Raw genomic sequence first — 27,618 nt, 5'->3', positions numbered from 1 at the left:
GCCGCTCAGCGACTGAGTTGAGCGGTGATCTTTGGGAGGGAGGGAGGGGTCTGCAGTTGCCTCCTCAACCTCGAGTAGAACCCCTGACGGGCCCTTTGTCGAGATGGGGCTAACGCTTCACACAACAAAGACAAAGATCCCCCGTATAGCTTTAGCAGACTTGAGACAAGTGCTGTCAGTGAGCAGCACCTATGAAGGCCGGCACGGCACACGAGGGGGTGGGTGGCCAGCACCACGCCAGGCCGCCTTTGTCTCCCTAGTGGCGATGTTTACACACCGCACCAGGTGCTCATTTTTGAGGCTGAGTCGACGTCGAGGAGGCCCAGGACCGGTCCAGATAATCGTCACTGGTGTTGGCCGTGAGCGGGAATCGAACTCGGGTCGCCGGGTTTGTAACGCAGCGTTGCGCTAACCGCTGGACTACCGCTCCCCATTCTACAGATATTAGCGGGCAGCCAGCTCCAATTAATTAACTAATCAATTAAATAAAGAATCACTTAATTCTAGAGCATGTGCAGCCAAGGCACAGCTGGCTAAGGGGCCGAGGCGCCGCGTCTGCTCCCTTGGTTGGGCAGAACGAGCTGAGGCTGTGTGTGCACCGCATGCCCTGTCTGCCGTGTTCACGCGCTAAGTGCTGTGTTCATTGGGCAGCGAACGTCCGTGCGCGGTCACTCGCACGCGTTTACCAGGTGCCACCCAGGAACTCAAGGGACGTTGGGGACCAACGTTGGCCACCAATGATTCCAAACCACATGCCGATGTTGGCGCAGCGTTGGCATGGTTACTGGGTAGTACACGGACTTGTTTAATTCCACTTACCAGCAGCCGCCTTCCCCAAACCGATTTCCTCTGAAACGTACAATAATGACACGTTCTTTCATCAACTTTAACAGGTGCAAGTGTTTTTTTTCTCTCTCCCATTTTCGCTCTCGTGGGTCTTGGCACCACCGGCCCCCTAATCACGAGCCCCCTAATCACGAGCCGCCTAATCAGCAGGACCCACAATCACCAGGACCCACAATCACCCCAACAAGCAGCCGCGAGTGGTACAGGTTAGCAGGACAGCTCCAGCCACATGTAGCCCCAGCCACAGGTAGCTCCAGATACAGGTAGCCCCAGGCACAGGTAGCTCCAGGTACATTCCTCGTGCGCGCACACGTGAACAAGCGACCCCGCTACATGCCGCACGCGCGCATGTAGGTTGAACTTCTTTTGCACCGTACGTAGCCGTGCCGCTGCTCTGGGCTCATCATCCGATCCTCTTCCTCCTCCTCAGTTTGATATTTGTCCAAAACCTCGACGGCCAAGGGGGGGGGGGGGGGGGGGGAGGTCGGGGGGCGGTCGGGGGGGTCCTGGGGGTGCGGGGGGGGGCCGGGGGGGGGGCCGGGGGGGGGGGCAGCGACTCACGAGACGAACTCCGAGTGCCTCCGCGAGCCGCCGCCGCCGGCCCCGCCCGCCGGCTCGGCGGTCCGGGCTGCCCGCACCGACCCCCCCTTGCGCACGACGCTCGCCCGGGAGGCCCCCCCGGCGGCGAGGCCGCGGGCCCCCGACGGCCGATGGGACGCGTGGCGCGTCAGGCGGGAGGGGAAGGTGGCCGGCTCCCCCGCGGCGGCGGCTGCGGCAGGCGCGGGGAGCGCCGGGCCCCTGGGGGGGTGGGCCGGGGGTCCCCCGTCCGCGGTCGCCGCCTCCGACGACCGTGCGCCGTGGGCGGACGGCACCTCCTGCGGCCGATCCGGTGGTTTGTCAAGCTCGGGGTATCGCTGCCGCGGCTGCTGCTGCTGTTGCTGCTGCTGCTGTTGCTGCTGCTGCTGTTGCTGCTGTTGCGAGGAGGGCGGCGGCTGCTGGTGCAGCTTCTGGTGCAGCTGCTGTTGGCGGGCGTGCGCGTGCGCCTCCTCGCGCAGCAGCACGTGCACCAGCACCGCCTTCTCGCGCTTCATCTGCAGCGCGAGCGCGGGCGGCACGTCCGGGATGAGCCAGTCGACGAAGTCGCTCAGGAACATCACCAGGTTCTGCTCGCCGCGCGGTGCAACACGGCGACGAGTTGTCAAGCGGCGCGATCTCATCCGTAGATCCCCACCGATGCGCCACCGCGTGTGGAAAGCAGGGAAATAAACAGACAAGGCACATTTAGAGAGGCGAGAGAAGACGGGACTGCGATAGCTCCAAGGCAAAGCGTTGTTCCGTAGTCCGATTCGCGAACGTCTTTAACAAGCAGCGAATGAACCTCCGTCGGGACGCGTTGGTGTCCTGTGTGGGAGCATGGAGACGTGCACCCACACACTCGCACGGAGACACGCACACCCACACACTCGCGTACACGGAGACACGCAGACCCATTGGGACATTCGTGCGCGCTACCTGGAACAGGATGACGAACCCGAGGCGCGCGGCGAGGAGCGCCCAGTACTGGCGCGTGTACTCGTAGGCGTTCGGCGACCAGGGCGGCTCGCGGTAGTCCTTGTACCTGTGGGGGGGGGGGGGGGGCGGGGGGGGGAGACGCACGGTCAACTCGTGCGGCCGCTGCGGCCTCGACTCTTGACTGGCCTCGACGCTGTCCTGCGACACGTGCCCAGCAGTGAGGGTTCACCTCCAGCGCGAGGGGGCGCCCCCCCCCCCCTTACGCTGCAGATTTGTGTGCAGTCCTCGTTTAACGCGGGAGATGCGTTCGCGAAAAGCGCGTAGGACAAAATCTATTTCGCCACGAGTAATGTAATGACGATCACGTCTGGAGAGGTCACGATGTTACTGTACGGGGGCACACGTGTCACTGTATTGTATCACTGTACCGCTCGGCCGCGCAGCCCGAGAAAGTAGTTCGTCGTCGACCGCTCAAAAAACGCGTTATAACGGGGCGCGATCCGCGTTATCGGGGTCCGTGTTCCACATTAGAACGGTGCGTGTTCTGCGTTATAACGGTGAACATTCTCCGTTATCGTGTTCCACATTACAACGGTGCACGTTCTGCGTTCTAGAGATCCACATTACAACGGTGCACGTTCTCCATTATAGCGATCTGTGTACCGCGTTCCAGCGAAGACGCGTGGTGCTCCCACCGCGCGCGTTCAGCGAGTTAGCACCGCACACGGAGACGCTGCCGCCACCTGGCACGCGATGCAGTCAACGGCGCCGTTCCGGACGAGGGGAGTTTGTCCATTAAATGTCTCCCCGGGACGCCTTGCGGCAGCAGCGGCCGCAGTGGCTTCTCGCGGCCAATGTTACGATGCGCAATTTGGCGTTTGACGCAGGCCACGTAACGGTCCGGCCACGTGTGCGGTGGGGCAAAGTGTGGGCACTTCCACTGCTCCCGAGGCATCGCGACCTTCGAGCGGTGCCCTCCAGGGAGAAGCTCCCCTCTACGGCGGCAGTGGCACCAGCGAGCGAGCGAGTGAGCGAGTGGCACCAGCGAGCGAGCGAGTGAGCGAGCGAGCGATCGCCACCGGGCCCGCGAACCGCTCCCGCCCGCCCGCCCAACCGACCGGCAGACGAGGTCGGGCGGCGCCCCGGGGGCGTCGTCGGGGGGCCGTCGTCCCTCGGGGAAGTGCGTGGTGTTGAAGACGGAGAGGGAGTTCTCCACGAAGCCGCGCAGCGAGCCGTCGGCGCTGTAGGCGAAGCGGTAGACGAGGCGCGGCACGAAGTCCGACGTCATGGCGATCACGAACGCCTGGGGGGGGGGGGGGGGGGGGTCAGGCGACCGTGAGAACCCGGCCCTCGGCCCCCGCCCCTAGGTCGACTCAGCCTCTAATGAGGAGTACCTTGCCCGGGGGTCGCGGCGCTGCGTAAATATTGGTCACGAGGGAGACAAAAGGTGGGCCGGGAGGGGTGCTGGCCACCCACCCACCCTCCATATGCATGTTGAACTTCTTTCGCACCTTACGTGCAGTGTTCACGTTTGTCTCGGATTGTTTGGGTTACGTCTTTGGCTTTGTTTTGTTCAGGTTTAAGCTTCGCTGGAGTAACAAGGTCTAAATGGTTTAACCAGGGTCGCGCATCCTGATTGAGCATGCATTGTGTGTGTATGTGTATGTGTGTGTATGTGTGTGTATGTGTGTGTGTATGTGTGTGTATGTGTGTGTGTATGTGTGTGTGTGTATGTGTGTGTGTATGTATGTGTGTGTGTATGTATGTGTGTATGTGTGTATGTGTATGTGTGTATGTGTGTGTGTATGTGTATGTGTGTGTATGTGTGTGTATGTGTGTGTGTATGTGTGTGTGTATGTGTGTGTGTATGTGTGTGTATGTGTGTGTGTATGTGTGTGTGGGGAGCGGTAGTGTAGCGGTTAGCGCGCTGCGCTATGAACCTGGCGACACGAGTTCGATTCCCGCTCACGGCCAACACCAGTGACGATTATCTGAACGGTCCCGGGCCTCCCCTAGGTCGACTCAGCCTCAAATGAGTACCTGGTGCGGTGTGTAAACATCGCCACTAGGGAGACAAAGGCGGTCGGGCGTGGTGCTGGCCACCCACCCCCTCGTGTACTGTTCCGGCCTTCATAGGTGCTCGCTAACAGCACTTGCCCCTACAGTCTGTTAAGGCTATACAGGGGATCTTTGTATGTGTGTGTGTATGTGTGTGTGTATGTGTGTGTCTATGTGTGTCTATGTGTGTATGTTGAACTTCTTAGCACCTCCGATTAGCACGGTTGGCTACGTGCGGTGCGATAAAAAAAATCATTTTGTTTTATTTAGAAGTGAATTGTTTACATTTCCTATATTTCACATTCCTTTTGTATGTTTTGTATTGTGTTTGTTGCTGTAACGTTCTGACCCCGTGCCCCTCCTGGACTTTGTAAACAAAACAAAAAGATCTCATCGGATTCCTCCAGCTCCGGTATAAATAACCATTCCGATTCAGAGCTTCGTGCCTGCTCGCACCTCCGCCCCCTGCGCGACCGATTGATCCACTGCTCGTGCTGCAGCGGCATCTAGCGGCTGCGCCGGGCAGGGACCTCTCGTCGGGGATTCCTCCGGCGTCAATGAACATTCCGATTCCCAAGTTCGTGACCCCACAGATGCCTCGGCAGATATTCCGAGTGACGCCAAAAGCTCGAAGCCATCGACTCACGTTGATGATCACGGCGAGTTTCCCCAGCCCGCGCAGAAGGTTGTACCAGATGCCTGCATCGCGCACACACGTGGGGTCACGTCGGGGTGTCAGTGCTGGCGTGGTGGGGCTGGGGGGGGGACAGGCGAACGGGAGAGAGGGGATGGGGCGAGGCACGCGAGCGACGCCCCGGCATGGCGGAGTCACGGACGTGGAGCAACGAGGCGCCGCGACGTGGAGACGAGCAGCCGCGGCTCTCTGTGCTGTTCAGTGGCTCGCTGTGCTGTGTCCCGCTGTGCTGTTCAGTGGCTCGCTGTGCTGTCTCGGTGGGTTGTGCGGTGTCCCGCTGTGCTGTTCAGTGGCTCTGTGGGCTGTGGGCTGTGTGCTGTTTTTGTGGGCTGTGCTGTGTCCCGCTGTGATGTTCAGTGGCTCTGTGTGTGCTGTCCCGCTGTGCTGTCTCGGTGGGCTGTGCTGTGTCCCGCTGTGATGTTCAGTGGCTCTGTGTGTGCTGTGTCCCGCTGTGCTGTCTCGGTGGGCTGTGCTGTGTCCCGCTGTGATGTTCAGTGGCTCGCTGTGCTGTCTCGGTGGGCTGTGCGGTGTCCTGCTGTGCTGTTCAGTGGCTCTGTGGGCTGTGGGCTGTGTACTGTTTCTGTGGGCTGTGCTGTGTCCCGCTGTGATGTTCAGTGGCTCCGTGTGTGCTGTGTCCCGCTGTGCTGTCTCGGTGGGCTGTGTTGTGTCCCGCTGTGATGTTCAGTGGCTCTGTGTGTTGTGTCCCGCTCTGCTGTTCAGTGGCTCTGTGTGCTGTGTCCTGCTGTGGTGGCATCGCCTTGGGTGTGGGGGGCGGCCGCACCGATGTCCTTGGCGCGGTGAGCGTCTGGCCGCCGCAGCTCGGTGATGAACTTCTTTGCGTCGAGGCGGATCTCGATGACGTTGTTGAGCAGCGCGAAGAGCGGCGCCAGCGGGAAGGACGCCACGAACAGCGTCACGAAGCCGAACTGGATGACTGGGGGTGGCACGCGCACAACGACAAACAATCAAAACAAGCTCCTCCCCCCCCGTACGTAGCCTCAACGGGACAATTGGGAAAAGTGCTCGCTGGCGGATGTGGCGAGCGCATGCATAAAGTGATTTATTTTTATTTTTATTTTACCCAGCAAAACCCACTGAGCTATACAGTTATTTTTCACAAGCGATCTGGCCACAAATGATAGCTCAACGAAGTGGCTTATCAACACGCGGAATGTATAGCAGCCAGAGGTGGGACAAAGTCATTGTTATGCAAGTCCAAGTCGAGTCGCAAGTCATCAAATTCATGACTCGAGTCTGACTCGAGTCCAAGTCACATGACTCGAGTCCACATCTCATAGGTGGGACAAAGTCATTGTTATGCAAGTCCAAGTCGAGTCGCAAGTCATCAAATTCATGACTCGAGTCTGACTCGAGTCCAAGTCACATGACTCGAGTCCACACCTCTGATAGCAGCCAAATACTGGAAACGCGTGATGCTGATTTAAAATGTGGAAGGAAAAACCGGAGGACCTGGAGTTTTCTTCTCATCACTGCCTGCATGCATCATCGTCATCGTCATCATCATCAGGTCTACTTGGAGTGTGCGACCTCTTTCTTCATTCCACACCCGGTCACTCTGTGGGTCCAGCTTAGAGGCAGTAACCCCACAAAATCATCGTTCAGCATCTAGACAGCTGCTGGGGGGGGGGGGGGTCATTCGAGACCCGTGTCCACGTACTCATCTCCATGTACTCGGGAGTGAGTCCCGAGAAGGGTTCCAGCTCCTGATCCCTCTCCCAGCGTGGCCGCGGTCTCCCCGACGTGGACGCGGCGCGCCTCCCCGCCTGCTCGCCACTCGACTTCTGGCTCTCGTCCTTGGCCTTCATGCTGCGGAGCAACTTCTTGATCTTCCTGCGATGCGAAGTCCGGACGCACGCACGCGGCGGGTGACGACGCGACCGCACAACCACGATCGCGATCACGGGGCGCCGGGACGGGGAGAGTGTGGGGAGAGTGTGGGGAGAGTGTGGGGAGAGTGTGGGGGGGACGCGGGGGGTGTGAGAGCGTGTGGCGGTGGTGGTGGGGGCGCTGCTCACGGCACGCCGACTTCGAAGAGGTTGTTCTGCAGCAGCTGCTTGCCCAGCATGATGATGCTCAGCTGGATGCACAGCTCCATGAGGCACCCTCCCGGCGCGCACTTCGCCAAGTGGGGGGTGGGGGTCGCGGGCGAGGGGAGTGGGGGAGGTGAGGGTGGGGGGGAGACAAGGCGGGGGATGGGGGGGGGGGACGGTGAGGGTTGGGTGGGGGGTGAGAGACACGGGGTGGGGGGGTGGGGGGCAGGTGAGCGGTTTGTGGTGCGAGGTGAGGCGAGGTAGGTGGAGGTGAGCGGTTGGAGTGAGCGAGCAAGCGAGCGAGCGAGAGAGAGGCTGGGGTCACGGCGAGGGTTGCGAGGGGCCTTGAAACCCTGCCGGGCCGTCCCCTCGTCTGACGAGGAGTTTGAATGACGACGCGTCGCTCACCTCCTCCATGCGGAAATAGTGGAAGGTGTAGAGGTAGTCTCCGGGCCTTCCCATGAACCTACACGCGGAGGGAGACAGAGAGAGAGACACAGAGACAGAGGTTCATCATGGCCAGGGCCAATAGACGAACGCGTTGAGTTTCACAAACATCAACAACAACAGCAGCAGCAGCACGTGCGTGTGTACGGCCGGGCGTGGTGCTGGCCACCCACCCCCTCGAGTGCCACGAGTGCCGGCCATCACAGGTGCTGCTACTCGCGAACAGCACTTGCCCCAACAGTCTGGTGAGGCTATACGGGAATCTTTGTCGTGTGTGTTAGAGTTGAGCGATTCGTATTTACAATATAAACATTTCGCGAGAAAGTGAAACCGTTCGTCAATAACACCGTAGTCTTAATTTTTGTATTAATATATAATAGGCGACGTTTCGGGCAATAGTCCTTATTGATGGAACAAGTAGAGGGGTCACTGGACAGGTCATGACCTCTCACAAAAGGGCTTCCCCGAGCCGTTGCCACCTTGCTGACATCTTTCGGGAAGTGTCTTTGTTTTAGTGCTCACCAGCGAAACATAGAATCGACATTACCATTGGTGGGGTGGTGTAGGAGAGTGGGGGGGGGGGGGGGTGGAAGAGTGTGGGGGGGGGGTCAGAGTGGGAGGGGGGGCGAGAGCGGGGGGGAAGAGTGGGGAGAGGTGGGTGGAAGAGTAGGGGGAGGGGGAGAGTGGAGGTGGGAAGAGTGAGGGGATGTTGGTAGAAGAGTGGGGTGGGGAGAGAGGCTGGGGGGGGGGGGAAGAGTGGGGGTGGGGGGGAGAGTGGGGGGGTGACTCTCACCGGCCCTTGAAGAAGGCGACGTAGAAGATGGGCGTGTACGAGTTGACGAACTTGAGGAGGAAGAGTTTGAAGATGAGCCGCTCCTCGAATGTCCGGTCGGTGCGCGGGACCTCTGCACGCAGCGGAGTGGCAGGGTTAGGGTTCGAGTCGGGCCCGAGGAGTGGATGAGACGTGGACTGAACGTCAGTCGCGGTGCGGACTGTGACGTGTGCACGGCGCGCAGGCACGCGACCTTGCATCGGCGTATCGATGGAAATACACGACGGTGACGTTTACGTGGAGCTCGTTTATCGCTGCCATCCTATCCTGGTGAAATACAAACACGGTACTGACGTCGTCCAGCGATGATCGTGACGATGTAGCAATGGTCGCGATAATGATAACGATGAGCGATGACGAGGAGTTATGACGCAGATGATGGGGTAACGGTAGCGACGACGGCTCGTGACGACGATGAGCGATGACGATGGCTGACGATGGGTGAGGACACGGACGACGAGGTGACGGTCGCGACGACGACGAGGCGCAGCCTCCGCTCCTGCCGCACCCATGACGGTGAGTGCCCGCGCCACCGCCGCGTACACCTCGTCCAGCACGAGGATGAGCACCAGGTTGATGAGCACGGCGGTCGCCATGACGACGGCGCGCGAGCCGGAGCGCGTCGCCTCGCTCGGGCTCACGGCCATGGCGGCCGCGACGCTCACGCGGTACAGGATGATGCCCACGAGCACGGAGAAGGTGACGCCCGTCTGGGTGGGCGCGCGGGTTGGGGAGGGGGGGGGGGCACGGGTAGAGGGCACGGGCGTGGGTAGTGGGTACAGGGCACGGGGCACGTGTTAAGGGTATTGGTTAGAGGGTGGTAAGAGGGGGGCATGGGTCGTGCACGGGGTGAGAATACGTCACGTGGTGATTGGGGAGTGTGGAGACGTGGGTCACGTGGATAGGGGACCCAGAGTGAGGAGGTGTGCGGAGGAAAGACCACCGATCCATTTAGCCCTCACAGTCGGATTCGCTGTTCCGGCAACTATCGGATTACAGGAACATGTGGGATAGTACCGTTGTGTTTTTATGGATCGGCGTACCTTGTACTCCTAGTGGTAGTGCCTTACGCCTACAATCCCTCCTCCAAGCTGACCCGATAGCGGCTGAGTCACGGGGTCAGTATTCAGAAGGACCCTTCCGCCACGGAAATGGGGTTTATTTTTACAAATAAAATGTATGTTAAGATTTTTCAGTTGCAATGCAATCGTTGCATGGACACGGCTGGCACTGTGGGGACAGGTGGGGGGGGCGACGTTTGTAGAGTTCCGAACCCTCCCCCCCCCCGCTGCCCAGGCACGTGCGTGACTCGTTCACCCACCATGAGCAGCACGGAGGAGAGTGAGAGGCAGTAGCTGGGCAGGCGGTCACGCCAGGTCAACTTGGCGTGACTCTAGCGGGGGGCACACACACGCACACACGCACACACACGCACACACGCACGCACACACGCGCACACACACACATACACGCACACAAACACACGCACGCACACACACACGCACACACGCACACATACACGCACACGCACGCACACACACGCACACACACACACGCACTCACACACGCACACACACACTCACACACGCACTCCCACATGCACGCACACGCGCACACACACGCACACACACGCACATACACGCACACACACACGCACACACACACACGCACGCACACACACGCTCACACACACACGCACACACACACACACGCACTCACACACGCACGCACACACGCACACACACACACGCACACACACAAGCACACTCACATTTTCAACCACAGGCATACCCCGGTTTACGTCGGGAGAAGGGGGGGGGATGAGTTCCTGAGAGGTGCGACGACGAATATCGAAACGACGTCAATCAAAGCGATCGACAAACAACAACTATACAGTTCAAAATAATTACTAATATTTTTACTTTAAATCTCATGAAAATTGCAACAGGGCACACCTGCGCGTATGAAGATACTATTTACATTTAACTTAGGATGATGATTTTTTTCATAGCGAATGCCACGAAGTTACTCGGGAGCTGTAGAACAGGACACACCGTGTACACTGCAGTGGATTAGCACGTGCACGAGCTTGATTATAACTCGATAAAGTTCACGTGAATTTAGAACTGTTCATTCACACGGTGGGAGCGGTGGTGCAGTGGTTAGCGCTACTGCACCTTGAACCCAGGTGGGACTCTCGGAGTTTGATTCCCGGCCGAAATACAATCGAGTGTCGAGTGATATCCGTGTAGGCCTTACAGAGACTGCTGGGACACGTGACGTGCTGTCAGCGAGCACCGGCCGCCTTTGCCTCTCCCAGTGCCGATATCGACACACGGCAGCAGGAAGTCGTCAAAGACTCGTTCGACCTCGGGGAGGTCACCATGACCGGTTCGGACGTTCGTCAGCGGCGTTGACCGTGAGCGGGGAACCGAACTTTGGGGGTCGCCGCCGCGTTTGTAGCGCAGCGCGCCGCCCGCTGTGCCACAGCTGCACTCACCGCCTGTCCCTCCTTGCCCTTGCACACCTCACGCAGCTTCATCTCGTACTCCACGCGCGCCGCGTCCTGCACACGCGCACCACCAACACCAGCACCACCACCAGCACCAGCACCACCACCACCACCAGCACCACCACCAACACCAGCACCACCACCAACACCAGCACCACCACCAGCACCATCACCAGCACCACCACCACCACCACCACCACAACCACCAGCACCACCACCACCACCAGCACCACCACCACCAGCACCACCACCACCACCAGCACCACCACCACCAGCACCACCAGAAACACCACCAGCACCAGCACCACCACCACCACCAGCACCACCACCACCAGCACCACCAGACACACCACCAGCACCACCACCACCACCAGCACCACCACCAGCACCACCAGAAACACCACCAGCACCAGCACCACCACCACCACCACCAGCAACAGCACCACCACCAGCACCAGCACCACCAGCACCACCAGCACCACCAGCACCACCAGACAACACACGCGCCCCATCAACGTCCAGAATACCAACGCCAAAACGTCATCGCACACCTCGTCCTCCTTGAAGACATCGCAGCACAAGAATCATGGCCAGGCCGATGCTGCTGCGCGACATCTCCTCCATGAATGGACATTTCAATAAAAGCCGTAGCAGTGCGATTGTGGTGCCACGTAACCTCAACTATGGGCCAAACAGTCCACAATTTGTAATCTGCGCTCCTTCAACGGAGGACGCCACGGACTCGATCCGACTCCTGAAGCCCGCTCTGGTCGTGGCGAGCGCCAGCAAGCAGCAGACCTCGGCATGGCCACCGAGAGCTCCTGGGCCCCGCGGCTACACGCGGCCACGCGCAAGAGGAGAGGAGCAGCCTCGAGTGGAGGCGCGGTGGCTCAGCAGGTCAGGGGTCTCAACCGCCACTTCCCAGATACCTTGGGTTGTTATGAGAACAACACACGGGCTGTGATACATTTGTGTTGTTCCCATGATCACCAATATGCCTGGGCTACACAACTACACACACGTGTGTTGTTCTCATGATCACCAATATGCCTGAGCTACACAACTACACACACGTGTTGTGATACACGTGTGTTGTTCCCATGATCACCAATATGCTGGGTGTGCGCTGTGGGTGTTATTAGTATTACCATCGCACAGGATGGCACAAGAGTCTGGGACACGTAGGGTTATTTCATTTATTCTAACACCGGCATTGATATATGTTGATTGTTTGATATTTAAGTTATTACTTTACCCGTTGTCATTATTAGTTTTTCAGATGACATTTTAAAACAGAGATATGACTGACTCAAGTCGGTTTTGTGTGCATGCTAATAAAAAGGCATTTGACAAAACAGTCCCAAATTATTTCTCAAAATCGAATTCGTGCACCATGCATGAATGTTAACGGACGTCCGTTTGAGCGTTTGTTAAAATAAATTAAACAACCCTATAATGTGATGGGTTAGAATAAATACAATAAACCCTACGAGTCCTGACTGTTGGGCCACCCTGCACATGTGTCCCTTCAAATTCTCAACAAACATCGCCTCCTATATATAACATAAAACAGGCACATAATTGACAACGCTTCGGGCAATGGCCCTTCGTCAGAGCACACAGAGAACGATCGCTTCATTGTCGGCGACAGGGAATGACTTGCGCTCAGTCGGCACCAGGTGGCGACGTTTGGCCACTTTGAAACGACGACAATTTATCGTGGTTATTTGCACAGCTACTAAGGCCCCACTGAGCTATGCAGAATACCCCACTGATCTGCGTCGTTATGTTTCAGAAGCGGCTTGGCCACCCCTATGGTTCAACAAAGTGGCTCATCACGTGGACATTTATAGCAGCCAAATACTCGAAACGCACGAATTTGCATGCCACTCACGGCCACCAACGCCGGTGACGATGATCGGAACTGGTCCGGACCTCCCCTAGGTCGGCTCAGCCTCAAAGGAGTACCTGGTGTAGCGGTGTGTAGTAAACATCGCCACTGGGGAGACAAAGGCGACCGGGCGTGGTGCTGGCCACCCACCCCTTGGTGTGCCATGCCGGCATTCATAGGTGCCACTCGCTAACAGAACTTGCCCTAGAAGTCTGTTCAGGCTATACGGGGGATCTTTGTCTTGTATGTACACGTGGAACGACGTTCACAACAATGAGCGGGGCGCAGGGTGGATAAAATAGAGCAAGTGAGCACAGTGGGGAACAAAGGTGGTGCAAATCATCGCAGTCAGTAAACCCAAACCACCTGAACCTGTCTAGTAAACCCAAACCACCTGGACCTGTCCCGGGACCTTCTGTCAGCAGCAGCTAGTCATCAACACTTCACTTGGCCTCAAGGCGCACCTAGCCTGGCACAGGCGCCCTGGTCATGTCACCGCAACTTAGTAACGAACGCCGGCGGATGTATGTGTGGGCTGGCGTGCGTGTGTCCGTGCGTGTGTGTGTGTGTGCATGCGTGTGTGTATGTATGTATGTGCGTGTGTGTGTGTGCATGCGTGTGTGTGCATGCGCACGTGTGTGTGTGCATGCGCACGTGTCTGTATATGTGGATACGTGGGCTCGCGTGCATTTGTGTGTGTGTATGCATGTGTGGAAACGCATGTGTGTGTGCATGTGCATGTGTGTGTGTGTGTATGTGCACGCGCATGTGTGTGTGCATGTGTGTGCATGCGTGTGTACATGCGCATTTGTGTGCGTGCATGTGTGTGCATGCGCATGTGTGTGCATGTGTGTGCATGTGTGTGTGTGCATGCGCGTGTGTGTGTGTGCGTGTGTATGTGTGCTAAGCGCACCTGATCGAGGCCCTGTGTGGGAGAGCGACGCGGGTGCCAGACGGCCAGGCGAGGCGCGTTAGAGCGGGCAAAGCCGTTTGCCGAGGCGGGGCATTCAGTCGAACACAAGCGGAGAGGCGCGTTACACAGTCAAGCAATGCACTCACACACACACATGCACACACGTGCACACACGTGCACACACGTGCACACACACACACGTGAATACACACATACATATACACGCGCGCGCACACGTGTACACACGTTCAGGTACAAATGTATACACGTACGTGTGTACACACGTGCGCACACGTGTGTACACTGCGTTGGAACACTTTGGCATAGCAGTCGAATTTTGTGTACAAACACGGACTGCATTATGCACAAACATCTCAACTCGAGTCAACAACGCTGTGTTGCATTAGACGGAACACAGATAGAATATAGGCGACGTTTCAGGCGATAGCCCTATTTCAAGTAATGGCCTTTCTTGGGAAAATGGTTCTCATGGTACGACGGGCCGTTACCCGAAACGTCGCCTACTATGTATTTTCCTTTTAAGGCCACACACACACACACAGAGCGCGCGTGTGTTATTGACGAGTGTGTTGAGTTGACATGCGCGTGTGCACCGATGCATTATGCATCACGCTTCAAAAATGTAATATATACACAAAAATAGGCAAGCGCAAGCACATACATACGCAACATGTTCATCCAGCAGTGGATCGAGAATCGCCAATCGAATACGAGCGCGGATCCCACGTGCAAGACGTATCGCCGCGTCAGCATACGTGTGTGTGCGTACGTACATACGTGTGTGTGCACACGTACATACGTGTGTGTGCGTGTACGTACGTACATACGTGTGTGTGTGTGTGCGCACACGTACATACGTGTGTGTGTGTGCGTGTGCGCACGTACATACGTGTGTGTGCGTGTGCGTACGTACATACGTGTGTGTGTGTGTGTGCACACGTACATACGTGTGTGTGTGCGTGTGCACACGTACATACGTGTGTGTGTGTGCGTGTGCGCACGTACATACGTGTGTGTGTGCGTGTGCGTACGTACATACGTGTGTGTGTGTGCGTGTGCGCACGTACATACGCACGCGCACACATATATTTGCCCAACACTTCATCCAGCAGTGGATAGAGAATAGGCGGGTAATAATGCATACCGCATGCGTGGCTCCCCAACTCAGCCTCAAACGAGTACCCGGTGCGGTGTGTAAACATCGCTACTGGGGAGACAAAGGCGGCCGAGCGTGGTGCTGGCCACCCACCCACTCGTGTGCCGTATCGGCATTCATAGGTGACATTCGCGAACAGCACTTGCCCTAAAAGTCAGTTCAGGCTACACGGGGGATCTTTGTCTTATCTCTCGTGCAGGTAGACCTCATTAAAGCCGATTGCCCTACTGTGTGGACACACACAGCGAAGTGTTCAACCACACGGGGAATTGGCCCATTTCCGTCGGACCTTGCAATCTCAGCAGGCGTCGAGACTGGACAGCGCTGGGATGGGCGACCACCAACGCACAGGAGCCCGCGGCCTACGAGGCACCGTGGCGATGCGGCGACAAGAGCCCAGTTTGATTAAATTGTCTTATCATCTTCACGATTCAGGGGCCCCTTGAGCTCCTATGTGGGGGGGGAGGTGTCCCTGAATTCTCCATTTGGTTCGTCTACAGCAGCGGCATTCACTCACTTTCAGGGGGGGGGAGGGGTGTGCACTGTCGCCGATAAGACACCATCAGTGTGACGAGGGCCGCCACGCTGCCTGCACGGGGTTGGCGTCACGTCCGGCTATTGTCAGGGGCCGCCAGGGGCCGCACTGGAGGCCGCCAGGGGCCCCACGGGCCTCGCAGGGAAGAGCGCCGAGCAGATTGTGCCGAGACCGCGTGCGTCAATCACGTGACGGACGGCGGTACACCGAGTGGGGTGTCGTGACCCCTCCCCCCCTGCCCGTGCACATCTGTGACCGTGACCCCCGTGACCCCCGTGACCCCCGATGACCCCGCGCGAGTGCTCCATCGCGTTACCTCCTCCTCTTCGAAGCCGGCCATGTCCCAGTGGTAGTTGAGCTGCATCTGATGTCGCTTCCAGTGCTCCATGAACATCGCCGCTGGGCACACACAGACACACGCGGGGGCAGTGCCGGGTGAAGCGAGTGCGGGGCCTGGAGCATGATGTTGTAAAGGGGCCCTAAATTAATAAATAAGTAAATAGTAAAACACATTTTTTATTTATTTACTCGCATGGTAAAGTAATTGTATTTCTCATTTGTTATAGAGCCAGATAATACGACAAACCTTAAACACCCAGTCGTTCGTCAAAGTTGAAGGGGGTATAGTACTATAATAATAGAGAAAGTGCAGAATCACTGAACCGGAATTGATAGCTTGAAAGCATTTAGCGCGGGGCCCTTGAAAGTGCGGCTACTGCATATGTAGTATCTACATATGAAGTAGCTACATATGTAGTAGCTACTACATATGTAGTAGCTACTACATATGTAGTATATGTATGGTAGCTACATACACGACTTGTGCTACTGTGCGAACAGGAGAGCCCCGCGGAGTCGCACGGCTCTCTTCCAGGATGCTCGCGGTCTCTCTCCCCTCCACGTTGCGAGAGGCACGCCTTGAGCGTGTCTGGATTACTTTGGCTGCTCTGCATGTCCACGTGACGAGCCACTTGGCCGAGCTATCATTTGTGGCCAGGTCGCTTCTGAACAAGTATATACTAATAGCTCAGTGGGCATTACCTGGTCAAGAGACAAAATAGGTTCGTTTAATTCGTATATTTATTTTAAAGTGATTTGTTTACTTTTGCTGTTGCTGTTGTTGTTGTCCACTCTCTTAAGGGCGGCCAACTCCGTGCCACGTCGACCGTGCCACGCGGACGTGCGAATGGCCTCGCCGGTGCGCGGCCACTGAAGATCGGGGTCTGGTGACACGGGCGATTGAGGTCGACGGCACTTCGCCATTCACTCCCAAACCGCGTGCAGCCCCCTCCGCAAGGGGCCGCATCGCGGGGCCGCGCGCCTCCTCCCTGCAGCCGATTCTCCTCCGTCCCCTTTCGCATCGAGACGCCGCTCGGCTCACTCGGCCGCGTCGCGGGTTGATTGGTCAATTGGGCGCTGAGTGACGCACGCGCGCGCGCGTAACCCGACGATGTGGTGGTGCACGCGCGTGGCCGAGCTGCTCCCCATCGCCGCGTGGAGAGCGGGCGAGGCCCTTCAGCCGCAGCGCCTCGCAGGGCGACGGTTGAACTATTCAACTCATTGAAACAATGTTTTCGCGATGTTATTTTGATGTTTATTTAATGTTGTCGCGATGTGAATTTGATGTTTATTTCATGTTGTCGCGATGTTATTTTGATGTTTATTTAATGTTTTCACGATGTTATTTTGATGTTTATTTAATGTTTTCACGATGATATTTTGATGTTTATTTAATGTTTTCGCGATGTGATTTTGATCTTTATTTAATGTTTTCACGATGTTATTTTACCAGGTAAGGCACACCGGGCTATATCTGTCAACATCGCTAACCAGGACCCTGCTAAAGGCGTCTGGAGACGCAGTGAGAGACCGTCACGGGTCGGGGCTCTCAGGCAAGGCTGGATGTTGAACGTCTTTCGCACCGTACGTAGCCAGCCGTGCTAGTGGGAGGTGCGGGAGAAGGACAACAAACTAAACACAGAAAGCAGTTCTCAAGAAACGAGTTTGTCAATCTCAATGATTTAACGGCGCATAGCTCCCAGTAGCTTCCTGATATCGGAAGGAATAGCGTTCCAGACGGCCGCAGAAGCACATCTGAAAGTGCGCGATGATGATGCGGTGTTCGATGGCTTAGCAGCCAAAAGCCGCTGCGAGGATGGGCGCAGTTCGCGTGATGGTGGTTTTATACTCCTTGACGAGATCAGCAGCGCAGTATGTGGTGCATTCATGGCAAGCAAGGCATTGCTACTGACAAGCAAGACATTGTTACTGACAAGCAGGACATTGTTACTGAGAGAGTGCTGAAGACGACTCGCTGGTTGTCAGTCAGTGGACAGACAATCACTTAGACTATACAAATAAAATGTTGCTATTTTTTTACCTTACCAGCTAAAGCCCATTGAGCTATTAGCTTATTTTTCAGAAGCGACCTGGCCACAAATCATAACTCATCGGAATGGCTCATCGCGTGGACATTTATAGCCGCAAAAGAATCTAAAATAATCTACACGCATGATTCTCCATGTGGAGGAAAACACGGGAGGACCACAACAACAACAACAAAAAGCAATCCACGTAACGACGGGGCATGCGGCCCGTAGGGCCAGGCCCAACACGCAGCCCTGACCTTCTGGAGGGGCTTTCACGTGAACAGAACTTCCCAGTGCTCTGTGCCGTGGATTCCCGTCAGGTCGTGGCCACACGGGGCGAGTGCCGTGGCCTCCATTAACGCACGGTGGCGATGTTTACACACCGCTCCAGGTACCCACTTAAGGCTGAGTCAACCCAGGGGGAGGTCCCAGACCGGTTCAGATAATCGTCGCTGGTGTTGGTGGCCCTGGGCGGGAATCGAACTCGGCTGGCTGGGTTCGATAAGCGCGGCGTAGCGCAAACGCTGCCCAATCAACGCGAGCCACAGCTCCTGCGTCCATCAAATATTGAAGGCGACCTGCAATTTCAGCCTCCGGGGGGGGGGGGGTTTAATTGGGACTTTCACTTCACGAGAAAACCGATCCTCAGCGTCCCCTGAAAGTCGCCCTCTCCTCCTCGCCCCCTCCACACATCCACCCTCTCCCCCCACGTCCTCCCTCCACTCCTCCCCACCCCGCCGTGATGATGAAGCCATTTGAGTGAAATGGGATCTGGCCGAGCTCGCGATGCGACACGGCACCCGGAGCGCTTCAACCCAAGCCGCGCGCAGCACAAAGGGGCTCACTCGGCCGTGCGGAGGGGAGCGAGGGAGGAGGAGGCGGTGGTGGTGGGGTCGGTGGTCCAGAAGGGGGATGGGAGATGGTGAATGCTGCCAGTTTGGGGGTACTCGAGGCAGGGTTACGACTGAAAGCTGGGGGGGTGGGGGGGGTGAGAGGGTTTGGCATTGGTGGGTGGGGAGTGATTATGCCAGAGCAGGTTGGAGGCTATCGCGTATAATCACAGGACTGTATATGACGTACAGGATGGCGTACAGGATGACGTACAGGTTTCCCTCGCTTTATGCGGTAGGAGATGCGTTCCATCATCATCACAGCGTGTGCTGTGCCAGCCTTCCTATGTGCTGCTCGTAATCTCCCGTGTCAAGGCTACACGGGAGATCTTTGTGTGTGTGTAGTTGGGGAGGGGGGTTACGATGGCTTATACATCGAGATGTGATCCGCGGCGAGCAGAAGTAATTCACGACCAAAGCAAAAGACGCGAGTGACGCGTGGCATGTCAACCTTTCACGAGACTTCCCCTCGGTCAGCAGTCTGACGGGAGACACGCCATGCCGCCCTCGAGGGCTATTCTGGGTTCGGTATTGATTCATCGCCACATCTCTCCCCGCCCAAACAAATGTAAAAGATGATTTAATATCGAAACAATTTGGGGCTCTCACCACGAGGGTGCGTCTGGAAACCGTAAGATTTTCATCTGGGTGAGATATTTCTCCGTACCCAGACTCAGACTTTAGTATTTCAAGCCACAACTTGCCTTTAATATACATATAAAAAAACATTTTGTGAACTATATAGAATTGATTATTTTTACGTGTGTTTTAACGAGTGAATGTTTATTTTACCCCACTGATCTACATCGCTATTTTTCAGAAGCGACTTGGCCACAAATGCGAAGTGGCCTCTCATGCGAAGTGGCCGATCATGTGTACATTTATAGCAGCCAAATACTCTGAACGCGTGGCGCTTTGGGTGTCAGATTTATGCCAAAAAGGCGCCACGTGTTTAAGAAAAACAAATTGACTTGAGTTGACTTAAGGCCACTTTGAGCCGAGCAGCTCTGTTACAAGGACGATGACCACCAGCCCAACAGCAGAGAGCCATAGAGTTACACGGAGAGCCATAGAGTTACACAGAGATCCATAGAGTCACACAGAGATCCATAGAGTTACACAGAGACCCATAGAGTTACACAGAGAGCCATAGAGTTACACAGAGAGCCATAGAGTTACACAGAGAGCCATAGAGTTACACAGAGAGCCATAGAGTTACACAGAGAGCCATAGAGTTACACAGAGAGCCATAGAGTCACACAGAGACCCACAGAGTCACATAGAGATCCATAGAGTCACACAGAGAGCCATAGAGTTACACGGAGAGCCATAGAGTTACACAGAGACCCATAGAGATACACATAGAGCCATAGAGTTACATAGAGATCCATAGAGTTACATACAGAGAGCCATAGAGTTACACAGAGATCCATAGAGTTACATACAGAGATCCATAGAGTTACACAGATAGCAACAGAGACACATGGAGATTCATAGACAACAGCCCAATACCGTCGGCAGTGGTGGCAGCTACTGAAGGGGACATCTCTCGCTGCAGGGTGGAGGGAATATGATAACGTAACAAGAGCAAAAGTAATCATTATAAAAGTAATCATCATATACCGCACCAAGGCCATCATTTGACGCGCGTGTCCTGTCGAGGTTGTCGCAGTCTGGTGGGAGCGTCGATTGCATCGTACAAACCACTGAGTCACTTTGTGGCGTTACTTAAAGTAAAAATGCGACAACATTTGTTTTGACCGTGACGCCGGCACTCAGTGGCCCCTACTCTTGCGAACGACGCCACGGGGATCGCGTCAGGTGGGCGATCTCCACCCGCTCACTGCCCGCAGCTGACAGGGCACACTCCTCTCAAGCACGAGCTGCCCGAGGTGGGGCTCGTGACGGGTGCCTCCCTCACTCACTCACCCCCTCACTCCGTCTCCTCCATCCCTCTCCTCCCTCTCCTCCATCCCTCCTCCTTCCCTCTCCTCCCTCCATCCGCACTCAGCTACCACGCGGCCTCCTCCAGTGTGATGAGAGCATGTGGGGTGGTAGTGGTGGTGGTAGTGGTGGTGGTAGTAGTAGTGGTGGTAGTGGTGGTAGTGGTGGTAGTAGTGGTGGTGGCAGTGGTGGTGGCAGTGGTGGTGGTAGTGGTGGTGGTGGTCGTAGTGGTGGTAGTGGTGGTGGTGGTAGTGGTGGTAGTGGTGGTGGTGGTAGTGGTGGTCGTGGTAGTGGTGGTCGTAGTGGTAGTGGTGGTGGTCGTAGTGGTAGTAGTGGTGGTAGTGGTGGTAGTGGTGGTGATAGTGGTGGTGGTGGTCGTAGTGGTAGTGGTGGTGGTAGTAGTGGTGGTGGTGGTAGTGGTGGTAGTGGTGGTGGTGGTAGTGGTGGTCGTAGTGGTAGTGGTGGTGGTAGTAGTGGTAGTGGTGGTAATGGTAGTGGTGGTGGTGGTCGTAGTGGTAGTGGTGGTGGTGGTAGTGGTGGTAGTGGTGGTGGTGTACCCCAGAGCGCCATCACGACGGAGAAGACGACCGTGGCCGGGTTGTCGAACAGGTGGCTGGCGCGGGCCATGCCGCACGCCGAGTCGAGGCGCCAGTAGTCGCAGAGGCGGTCGCACAGCGGGCACATGGTGAGGTTGACGCCGCGCTCGCACATCTCGGTGCTGTGGGGGGCACAGGGGCGGGGGTTGGGGGGAGGGTCTCGAGTGGTGTTCGTCGATCATCAGAGCAGGGGCGGCGGGGGGGGGGGGGCACTTGAGCCGATAAGACGTCATCAGCCCGAGGGCTGCCACCGCACGTTTGAAAGCAATGTTGGGTTTGACAGCAGGACGATGATGGTGATGATGGGGTGATGATGGGGTGGTGTTGTCACTCTGTGTGTCTTGTCGGGGACGCCGCACGTCAGGGGACGCGCTAAAGGCCACCAGGGGGGCCGCCAGTGGCCAGTGGGGGCCTTGCAATGAAGAGCACTGGGATAGAGTGTTACCCCTTGCAATGAAGAGCACTGGGATAGAGTGTTACCCCTTGCAATGAAGAGCACTGGGATAGAGTGTTACCCCTTGCAATGAAGAGCACTGGGATAGAGTGTTACCCCTTGCAATGAAGAACACTGGGATAGAGTGTTACCCCTTGCAATGAAGAACACAGGGATAGTGTGTTACCCCTTGCAATGAAGAACGCACGCTCCTCCGTTAGCTCCTTTATTCCCGCACTCCGATGGCCGATGGCGTGCTGAGGTCCTTCGGCCACGTGGCCGATGGCGCGGATCTTTCCTCACCACCCAACGCAGCTCAGCCTCTTAACTTCCCCGACTGCCCCGATCTCTTCCGGGCTCCCACTTATATACATTCTCCCCACGTGACCCTGACTCCTCCCCTTCCGGATCGTCAGATCCGGCCTTCCCATACTACCCCGCTGGCTCCGCCCCCATTCACCTCGCCTCCCATTGGAGCCGAGGTGAACGGTGGCCCCTCCCACACGCCCCGCAGACCAGGCTCCGCCCCCCAATACCCCGGGCCGTGTGATTGGACCAGAGCCCAGCAACAACCCCATTTACACTCGCATTACACAATGAAGAACACTGGGATAGAGTGTTACCCCTGGCAACGAGGAACACGCTGGAGTAGATGAAGGAGGCGGAAAGAAGAGGCGCGGCAACTCAACGTGGTCCGCCAACAACGCTGTGTGTGTATGACGACGTGCATGCGGGAGACCATCCGTCCGTCGCCCCCAGCCAGTCAGCAAAACTTTTTCGCCTACCCACCAGAGCCAGCCAGCAAGCTGGCTTGTCTAACATCGCATGATAGACTAAACACAACATCGACACGGTTCCCATTTTGACCGAAAGTCAATCGGAATCAGAATCTTAATTTGTCCTGGAGAAAGAAAATCTGATGAGCCACGAAGCTCTTGTTTCACAGGCGTCCAGCAGCAGCAGCAGCAGCAGCAGCAGAAGGCCCGCCGCTGGTGGTGGTGGCCCCCACCGAGTCGCCGCCGTCGCGCCCCGGTCACGTGATGGCAGTGGTGGACCACGCTGAGATCGCGCCAAGTGGGGTTGATGTCCAATATCGAACATTCTTCTTCTTAAATCACGACGTTTCGGGTGCAAAAAGTCGTGATTTAATGTATTTTATTTTCTACCTACGTGACTTTACCGAAAGAACCGAAGCGTATGGATCCCTGCAGTCACGAAAACGTCTTCTTCTTCCATAGAGATTAACAGCAGCAGATGAAAGATGCAAAGGCGAATCGACATCAAATTAAATCTCGGGGCACCACACCGCCCAGACGAACGCGTGGGAACGGCGCGACAACGGAACGGAGTCTCCCCGTGCGCTTCTCATTACGGACACCTGAAAAACCCGGGGCGGATTCTGCTGCCGCTGCCACCCAGAAGATGGAACCGTGGTTGGTAGTGGTGGGGGAGTGGTGGTGCAGCGGTTAGCGGAGCCGCGCTACCGACCCGGCGACCCGACTTTGATTCCCACTCATGGCCACCAACACCAGCGAGGATTATTTGAACCGGTGGCCCTGGTGGTGGTGGCCCTGGTGGTGGTGGTGGCCCTGGTGGTGGTGGCCCTGGTGGTGGTGGCCCTGGTGGTGGTGGTGGTGGCCCTGGTGGTGGTGGTGGTGGTGGCGGCGGTGTCGGCGCTCTACCTGGGGATGTCGTAGTGCAGCGTGAGGCATCCGTAGGCGAACACGACGACGCCGAGCGCCGACACGGGGATGAGGAGCGCCGTGTAGACCCCGAGCCAGGCGAAGTAGAGGCCGATCTTCTCGCCGAAGTACTTGCTGCGGAGGGCCGAGCAGCACGCCACGCCGGTTGGGGGGGGGGGGGGGGGTGAGATACAAGTACATAATATATACATGGAGATGATTTATCTTAATATAAAGACAAAGTATGTGCAAACGTTTCGTTTAACACACGCAGGCTTTCACGAGCAAATCATGACGAGCTTGGGGCATTGATGTCACAGCCGCACGGCCTCACCCCGGACGACACGCGTGTGTAACTCTATGGCTCTCCGTGTAACTCTATGGCTCTCTGTGTAACTCTATGGCTCTCTGTGTAACTCTGTGGCTCTCCATGTGACTCAGAGAGCCATAGAGTTACACAGAGAGCCATAGAGTTACATAGAGACCCATTGAACTGAGTCCCTATTCCAGCGCTAAGGCCCCATTGAAGCTAAGCAGTCGTTCCTTTACAAGGACGATGACCGTAGGCCAAGACGGCGGTGGTGGTGATGAGAGTGATGATAATGATGAGAGTGATGATGATGAGAGTGATGAGGGTGATGATGATGAGGATGATGATGAGGATGATGATGATGAGGATGATGAGGGTGATGATGTTGATGATGATGACGAGGGTGATGATGATGAGAGTGATGATGATGATGAGAGTGATGAGGATGATGAGAGTGATGAGGGTGATGATGATGATGAGGGTGATGAGGGTGATGAGGGTGCGTGTAACTTGCCGGATGAGGTCAATGGGCTGGTATTTGTAGAAGACTCCATAACTCGCCCACTCCTCGTACAGCACCTGGAATGGTGGCATCGCAGTGGGAGGGAGCAGAGGGAGGGGGGGGGGCACGGATTATATCCTTGAACACATTTGCCTTCCTTCATGTGCGCCACACTTTTGTACCGATGTCTGTTTGCTTCGCTGCTGTTTTTGTATTTTAATTTGTTATTTGAATGACCCCTCCCCTTCCCCCCCAAGTTCACTCTTGCAAATGAGACTCTCTGTGTCCCAGCCTCTCGAGATCTGCATCCCCACTTGAACGAAATTCAACTTGAACCTTGAACCCGACGCGAACGCCACCGCCCAACGCCGTGCCTCGCGTGGGGATGTCGCTCCTGAGCTCGATCCTCACACGCGGCTCGAAACGAATGGCAAAGGTCAGTCCCGTGATCTTGACCTTCCGCGCATCACCATGCCAACTGGGATTCTCATAGCATCGGCCACGACCTCAGTGCATTTGCCTCCCCCTCGTTACACGACAGGGAAGTTACAGCGCGTATTCACGACGGTTAACGACCCACATCGTGTTAGTACTGCACAGGGCGCCATATACATCCCAAACAGAATAGAGGTGTGCACGAGACTCTGCGTGCGTTCGAGCACTCCGCCGCCCACGTGGTGAGGCGCGCGCAGCCCACGTGGCGAGGCGCGTGCCGCGCACGTGGCGAGGCGCGCGCCGCCCACGTGGTAAGGCGCGCGATGCCCACGTGGTGAGGCGCGCGCCTGTTTACAAGCACGCGTTGGGATGTCTCCGTCAAAATTGCATGGGCAGCAAGGGCTGCAACAAAATCAACATCCCCCCGTATAGCCTCAACAAGCGGTTGGGGCAAGTGCTGTTAGCGAGCAGCACCTATGAAGGCCGGCACGGTGGTACACGAGGGGGTGGGTGACCCGTTACTACGTTCTCGACGCCATCGCCGAGCCACGTGGCGATTGCGCACGCGCTGAACGAGCGGCTCAGTGGAGCCCCCAGTGGAGGGGCTCGCGCATCTGGGTCCCGACGCCAAATGGCTCACGTGGCGCGGAGCCGAAACACGGCGAGTTCCATCGGGGGGGCTTCTGCTCAACCGACCAATGTGCTTGTCAGGAGAAGCAAACCACGTGTTTCATCTCACGAGATGCCCTGCAGCGCCCACGATGCTACCCCTCAAGATCTGTCAATGCCAACACCAGAAGCCGGTGGCCTGTGCAGAATATTGGGAAAAGACGCGCGCACAGGTTGGACAGGAGACACGAGGGAGGAGGAGAAGAAGCAGCAGCGTGCAGCTCCCGTCGCATCAACAATAGGGGACACTGTGTGGAGCCACAGATGCCGTGTTGTCGTGAAGACTCTCAACTCTGTCACTCGCTCACCTAACCACTCACTCACCCACTCAGTTACCCACTCAGTCACCCACTCACCAACTCACTTACCCACTCACCAAGTCACTTACCCAATCGAAGGTGCGGGGGAAGGACGACAGGCGACCCGCAACAATCAGTTCTCGAGAAATGAGTCTGTGAGTCTCGATGACGATGTGAAAGTGCATAGCCCCAGTGGTTTCCTCATGTCGGGAGGAAGGGCGTTGCAGACAAACAAACCTCTGACAACTCGCCGCGAACCCTCGAGCAGGTCTGCTCGTCTGCATTGCCCGAAACGTCGCCTATGACAAGGCCACAGTGTGTATTGACGAGCGTGTCGAGTTGTGTTGATTGTGATCATCGTGTTTGTGCAACACTACCCCCGACTCATCATAATCATCACCCTCATCATTTCCACCGTGTGAGTTTTTTTTTAAATTCTGCGGTCTCTGTATATTTAGATAAATATTCAAGATATCCCACTGGCACGCGCGTGTTCCACGTGCCAGTGGGGGTAGGGGGGAGGGGGCGGGTGGGGTGATGGGGGAGGGGCGGTTGTGGGGGGGATAGGGGGAGGGGCGGGTGGGGGGGGATAGGGGGCCGGGGGTGTCACTGGGGGCGCTAGTAACAGGACCTGGGCTCCAGCGGGGTTCGGGATTTAAAAATAAAACGGAGGCCCCTTGCTCGTGGGGCACACGGGTTTTTTGCAGGCGAGGCACGCTCCGGCTGGCCTATGTATAGTCCAGAGAAGCCCCATGCACCACCCCTCCCTCCCTCCCTCCCCCATCCTATCGCCCACATCTTGTCATCCACAACGTCAAGGAGCATAAACCATCACCACCTCCATCACCACCTCCACCACCACCTCCATCACCACCTCCATCACCACCTCCATCACCACCTCCACCACCACCTCCATCACCACCTCCATCACCACCTCCATCACCACCTCCACCACCACCACCTCCTCGCAAGTCGCGGCTTTTGGCTGCGAGCCATCGAACAGAGATGGTGGCCACAGCATCGTCATCGCGCGGCCGTCTGGAACGCTCTGCCTTCCGATATTAGGAGGCCAGTGGAGCTCCGCACGTTTACATCGTGATGGACAAACTGATTTCTTTAGAAGTGATTTTTTATGTTCAGTTTACTGTCCTTCCCACGGTTGGCTACGTACGGTGCGAACGAAGTTCAACATACAGCACGTAACCCCGCCCACTCCACATCACCACGCACACCTCTACCCGGCCTTCCACGTCAACTCACGGCGCGTCCACATCCGACCACCCTCGCCTCTCGCCTATCGGCTCACCGCGATCTCTCCCATCCCGTCACCCCCCACCGCCACCAAACCCCGTCGCTGATAGACTCCCGCACTCCAATTACCCCCCCCGCCCCCCTCCCTCGCCCTCACCCCCCCTGCCCCCCCCTTGTCCCCACCCCCCCCCCTCGTGGACGCGCGCTCCCAGAAACAGCTGTCGGTGTCGAGCCGCAAAGTGGACATTGCCGCCTCCTCGTTCGTGAAAACTATTTTTAATCCGTAACGCGACATTGACGCTAATCATCACAAAATACGTTGCTTCAGTTATTCGCGAAAGCATCCGACTTGTGGGTGGTGGGGGGGATTGTGAATTTCAGAGGAATTTTTCTTTCCTTTCAAAGGAATGTTTTTGGTGATAATAATTATTGTGACGCGCAGAGAACCCGCGGCATGCACAGGGCGGCGACGATCCGCATAGCTGTAGATCGCGAGACCTACTTGCTGTACCGCTTTTTGCAGGCACCTCTTACCGCACGTGCTCTCTTTCTCTCTCTCGCTTATCCTTCGTAATTGACGCTGTACCCGTAGCTGCACATCTCGTTGCACGAGCGAGTTAAGGACTTGCCACTTTGCTTAGTCCAGCCGGGGCCGACCGGCGTCTCCCGAGGCCCCAAGCGGGGTCGCTCCTTGACCCACCCACGTGGGTTCTACCGCGGGGGGGAGGGGCATCACACCGCGGGATTGATCCACCACGTGGGCTCTACTG

General features: G+C 56.7%; 1 protein-coding gene across 1 annotated transcript in view; it reads right to left on the bottom strand.

Annotated features, from left to right (window-relative positions):
- Positions 1–1,403: 1,403 nt before the first annotated feature.
- The window catches only part of LOC144942434 (anoctamin-1-like), a 46,144-nt gene continuing 19,929 nt past the window's right edge, over positions 1,404–27,618 (bottom strand). Inside the window, exons 9-27 of the mRNA XM_078869307.1 lie at positions 24,203–24,271; positions 23,383–23,513; positions 21,229–21,389; positions 15,785–15,867; positions 13,757–13,768; positions 11,679–11,786; positions 10,878–11,006; positions 9,762–9,833; positions 8,949–9,150; positions 8,402–8,513; positions 7,570–7,627; positions 7,147–7,247; positions 6,789–6,961; positions 5,892–6,044; positions 5,063–5,115; positions 3,477–3,661; positions 2,359–2,464; positions 1,825–2,009; positions 1,404–1,644 (exon numbers count right to left, since the gene is read on the bottom strand). Coding sequence (XP_078725433.1) covers positions 1,404–1,644; positions 1,825–2,009; positions 2,359–2,464; positions 3,477–3,661; positions 5,063–5,115; positions 5,892–6,044; positions 6,789–6,961; positions 7,147–7,247; positions 7,570–7,627; positions 8,402–8,513; positions 8,949–9,150; positions 9,762–9,833; positions 10,878–11,006; positions 11,679–11,786; positions 13,757–13,768; positions 15,785–15,867; positions 21,229–21,389; positions 23,383–23,513; positions 24,203–24,271 — 2,334 coding nt within the window. The remainder of the gene's footprint in view (positions 1,645–1,824; positions 2,010–2,358; positions 2,465–3,476; positions 3,662–5,062; positions 5,116–5,891; positions 6,045–6,788; positions 6,962–7,146; positions 7,248–7,569; positions 7,628–8,401; positions 8,514–8,948; positions 9,151–9,761; positions 9,834–10,877; positions 11,007–11,678; positions 11,787–13,756; positions 13,769–15,784; positions 15,868–21,228; positions 21,390–23,382; positions 23,514–24,202; positions 24,272–27,618) is intronic.

Source organism: Lampetra fluviatilis, chromosome 27 (genome assembly GCF_964198595.1).
Source record: "Lampetra fluviatilis chromosome 27, kcLamFluv1.1, whole genome shotgun sequence".
In the NCBI taxonomy this organism is placed as follows: domain Eukaryota; kingdom Metazoa; phylum Chordata; class Hyperoartia; order Petromyzontiformes; family Petromyzontidae; genus Lampetra; species Lampetra fluviatilis.
Note: the sequence above shows the minus strand (reverse complement) of the source record. Positions and strands in the feature narration are given on the sequence as shown.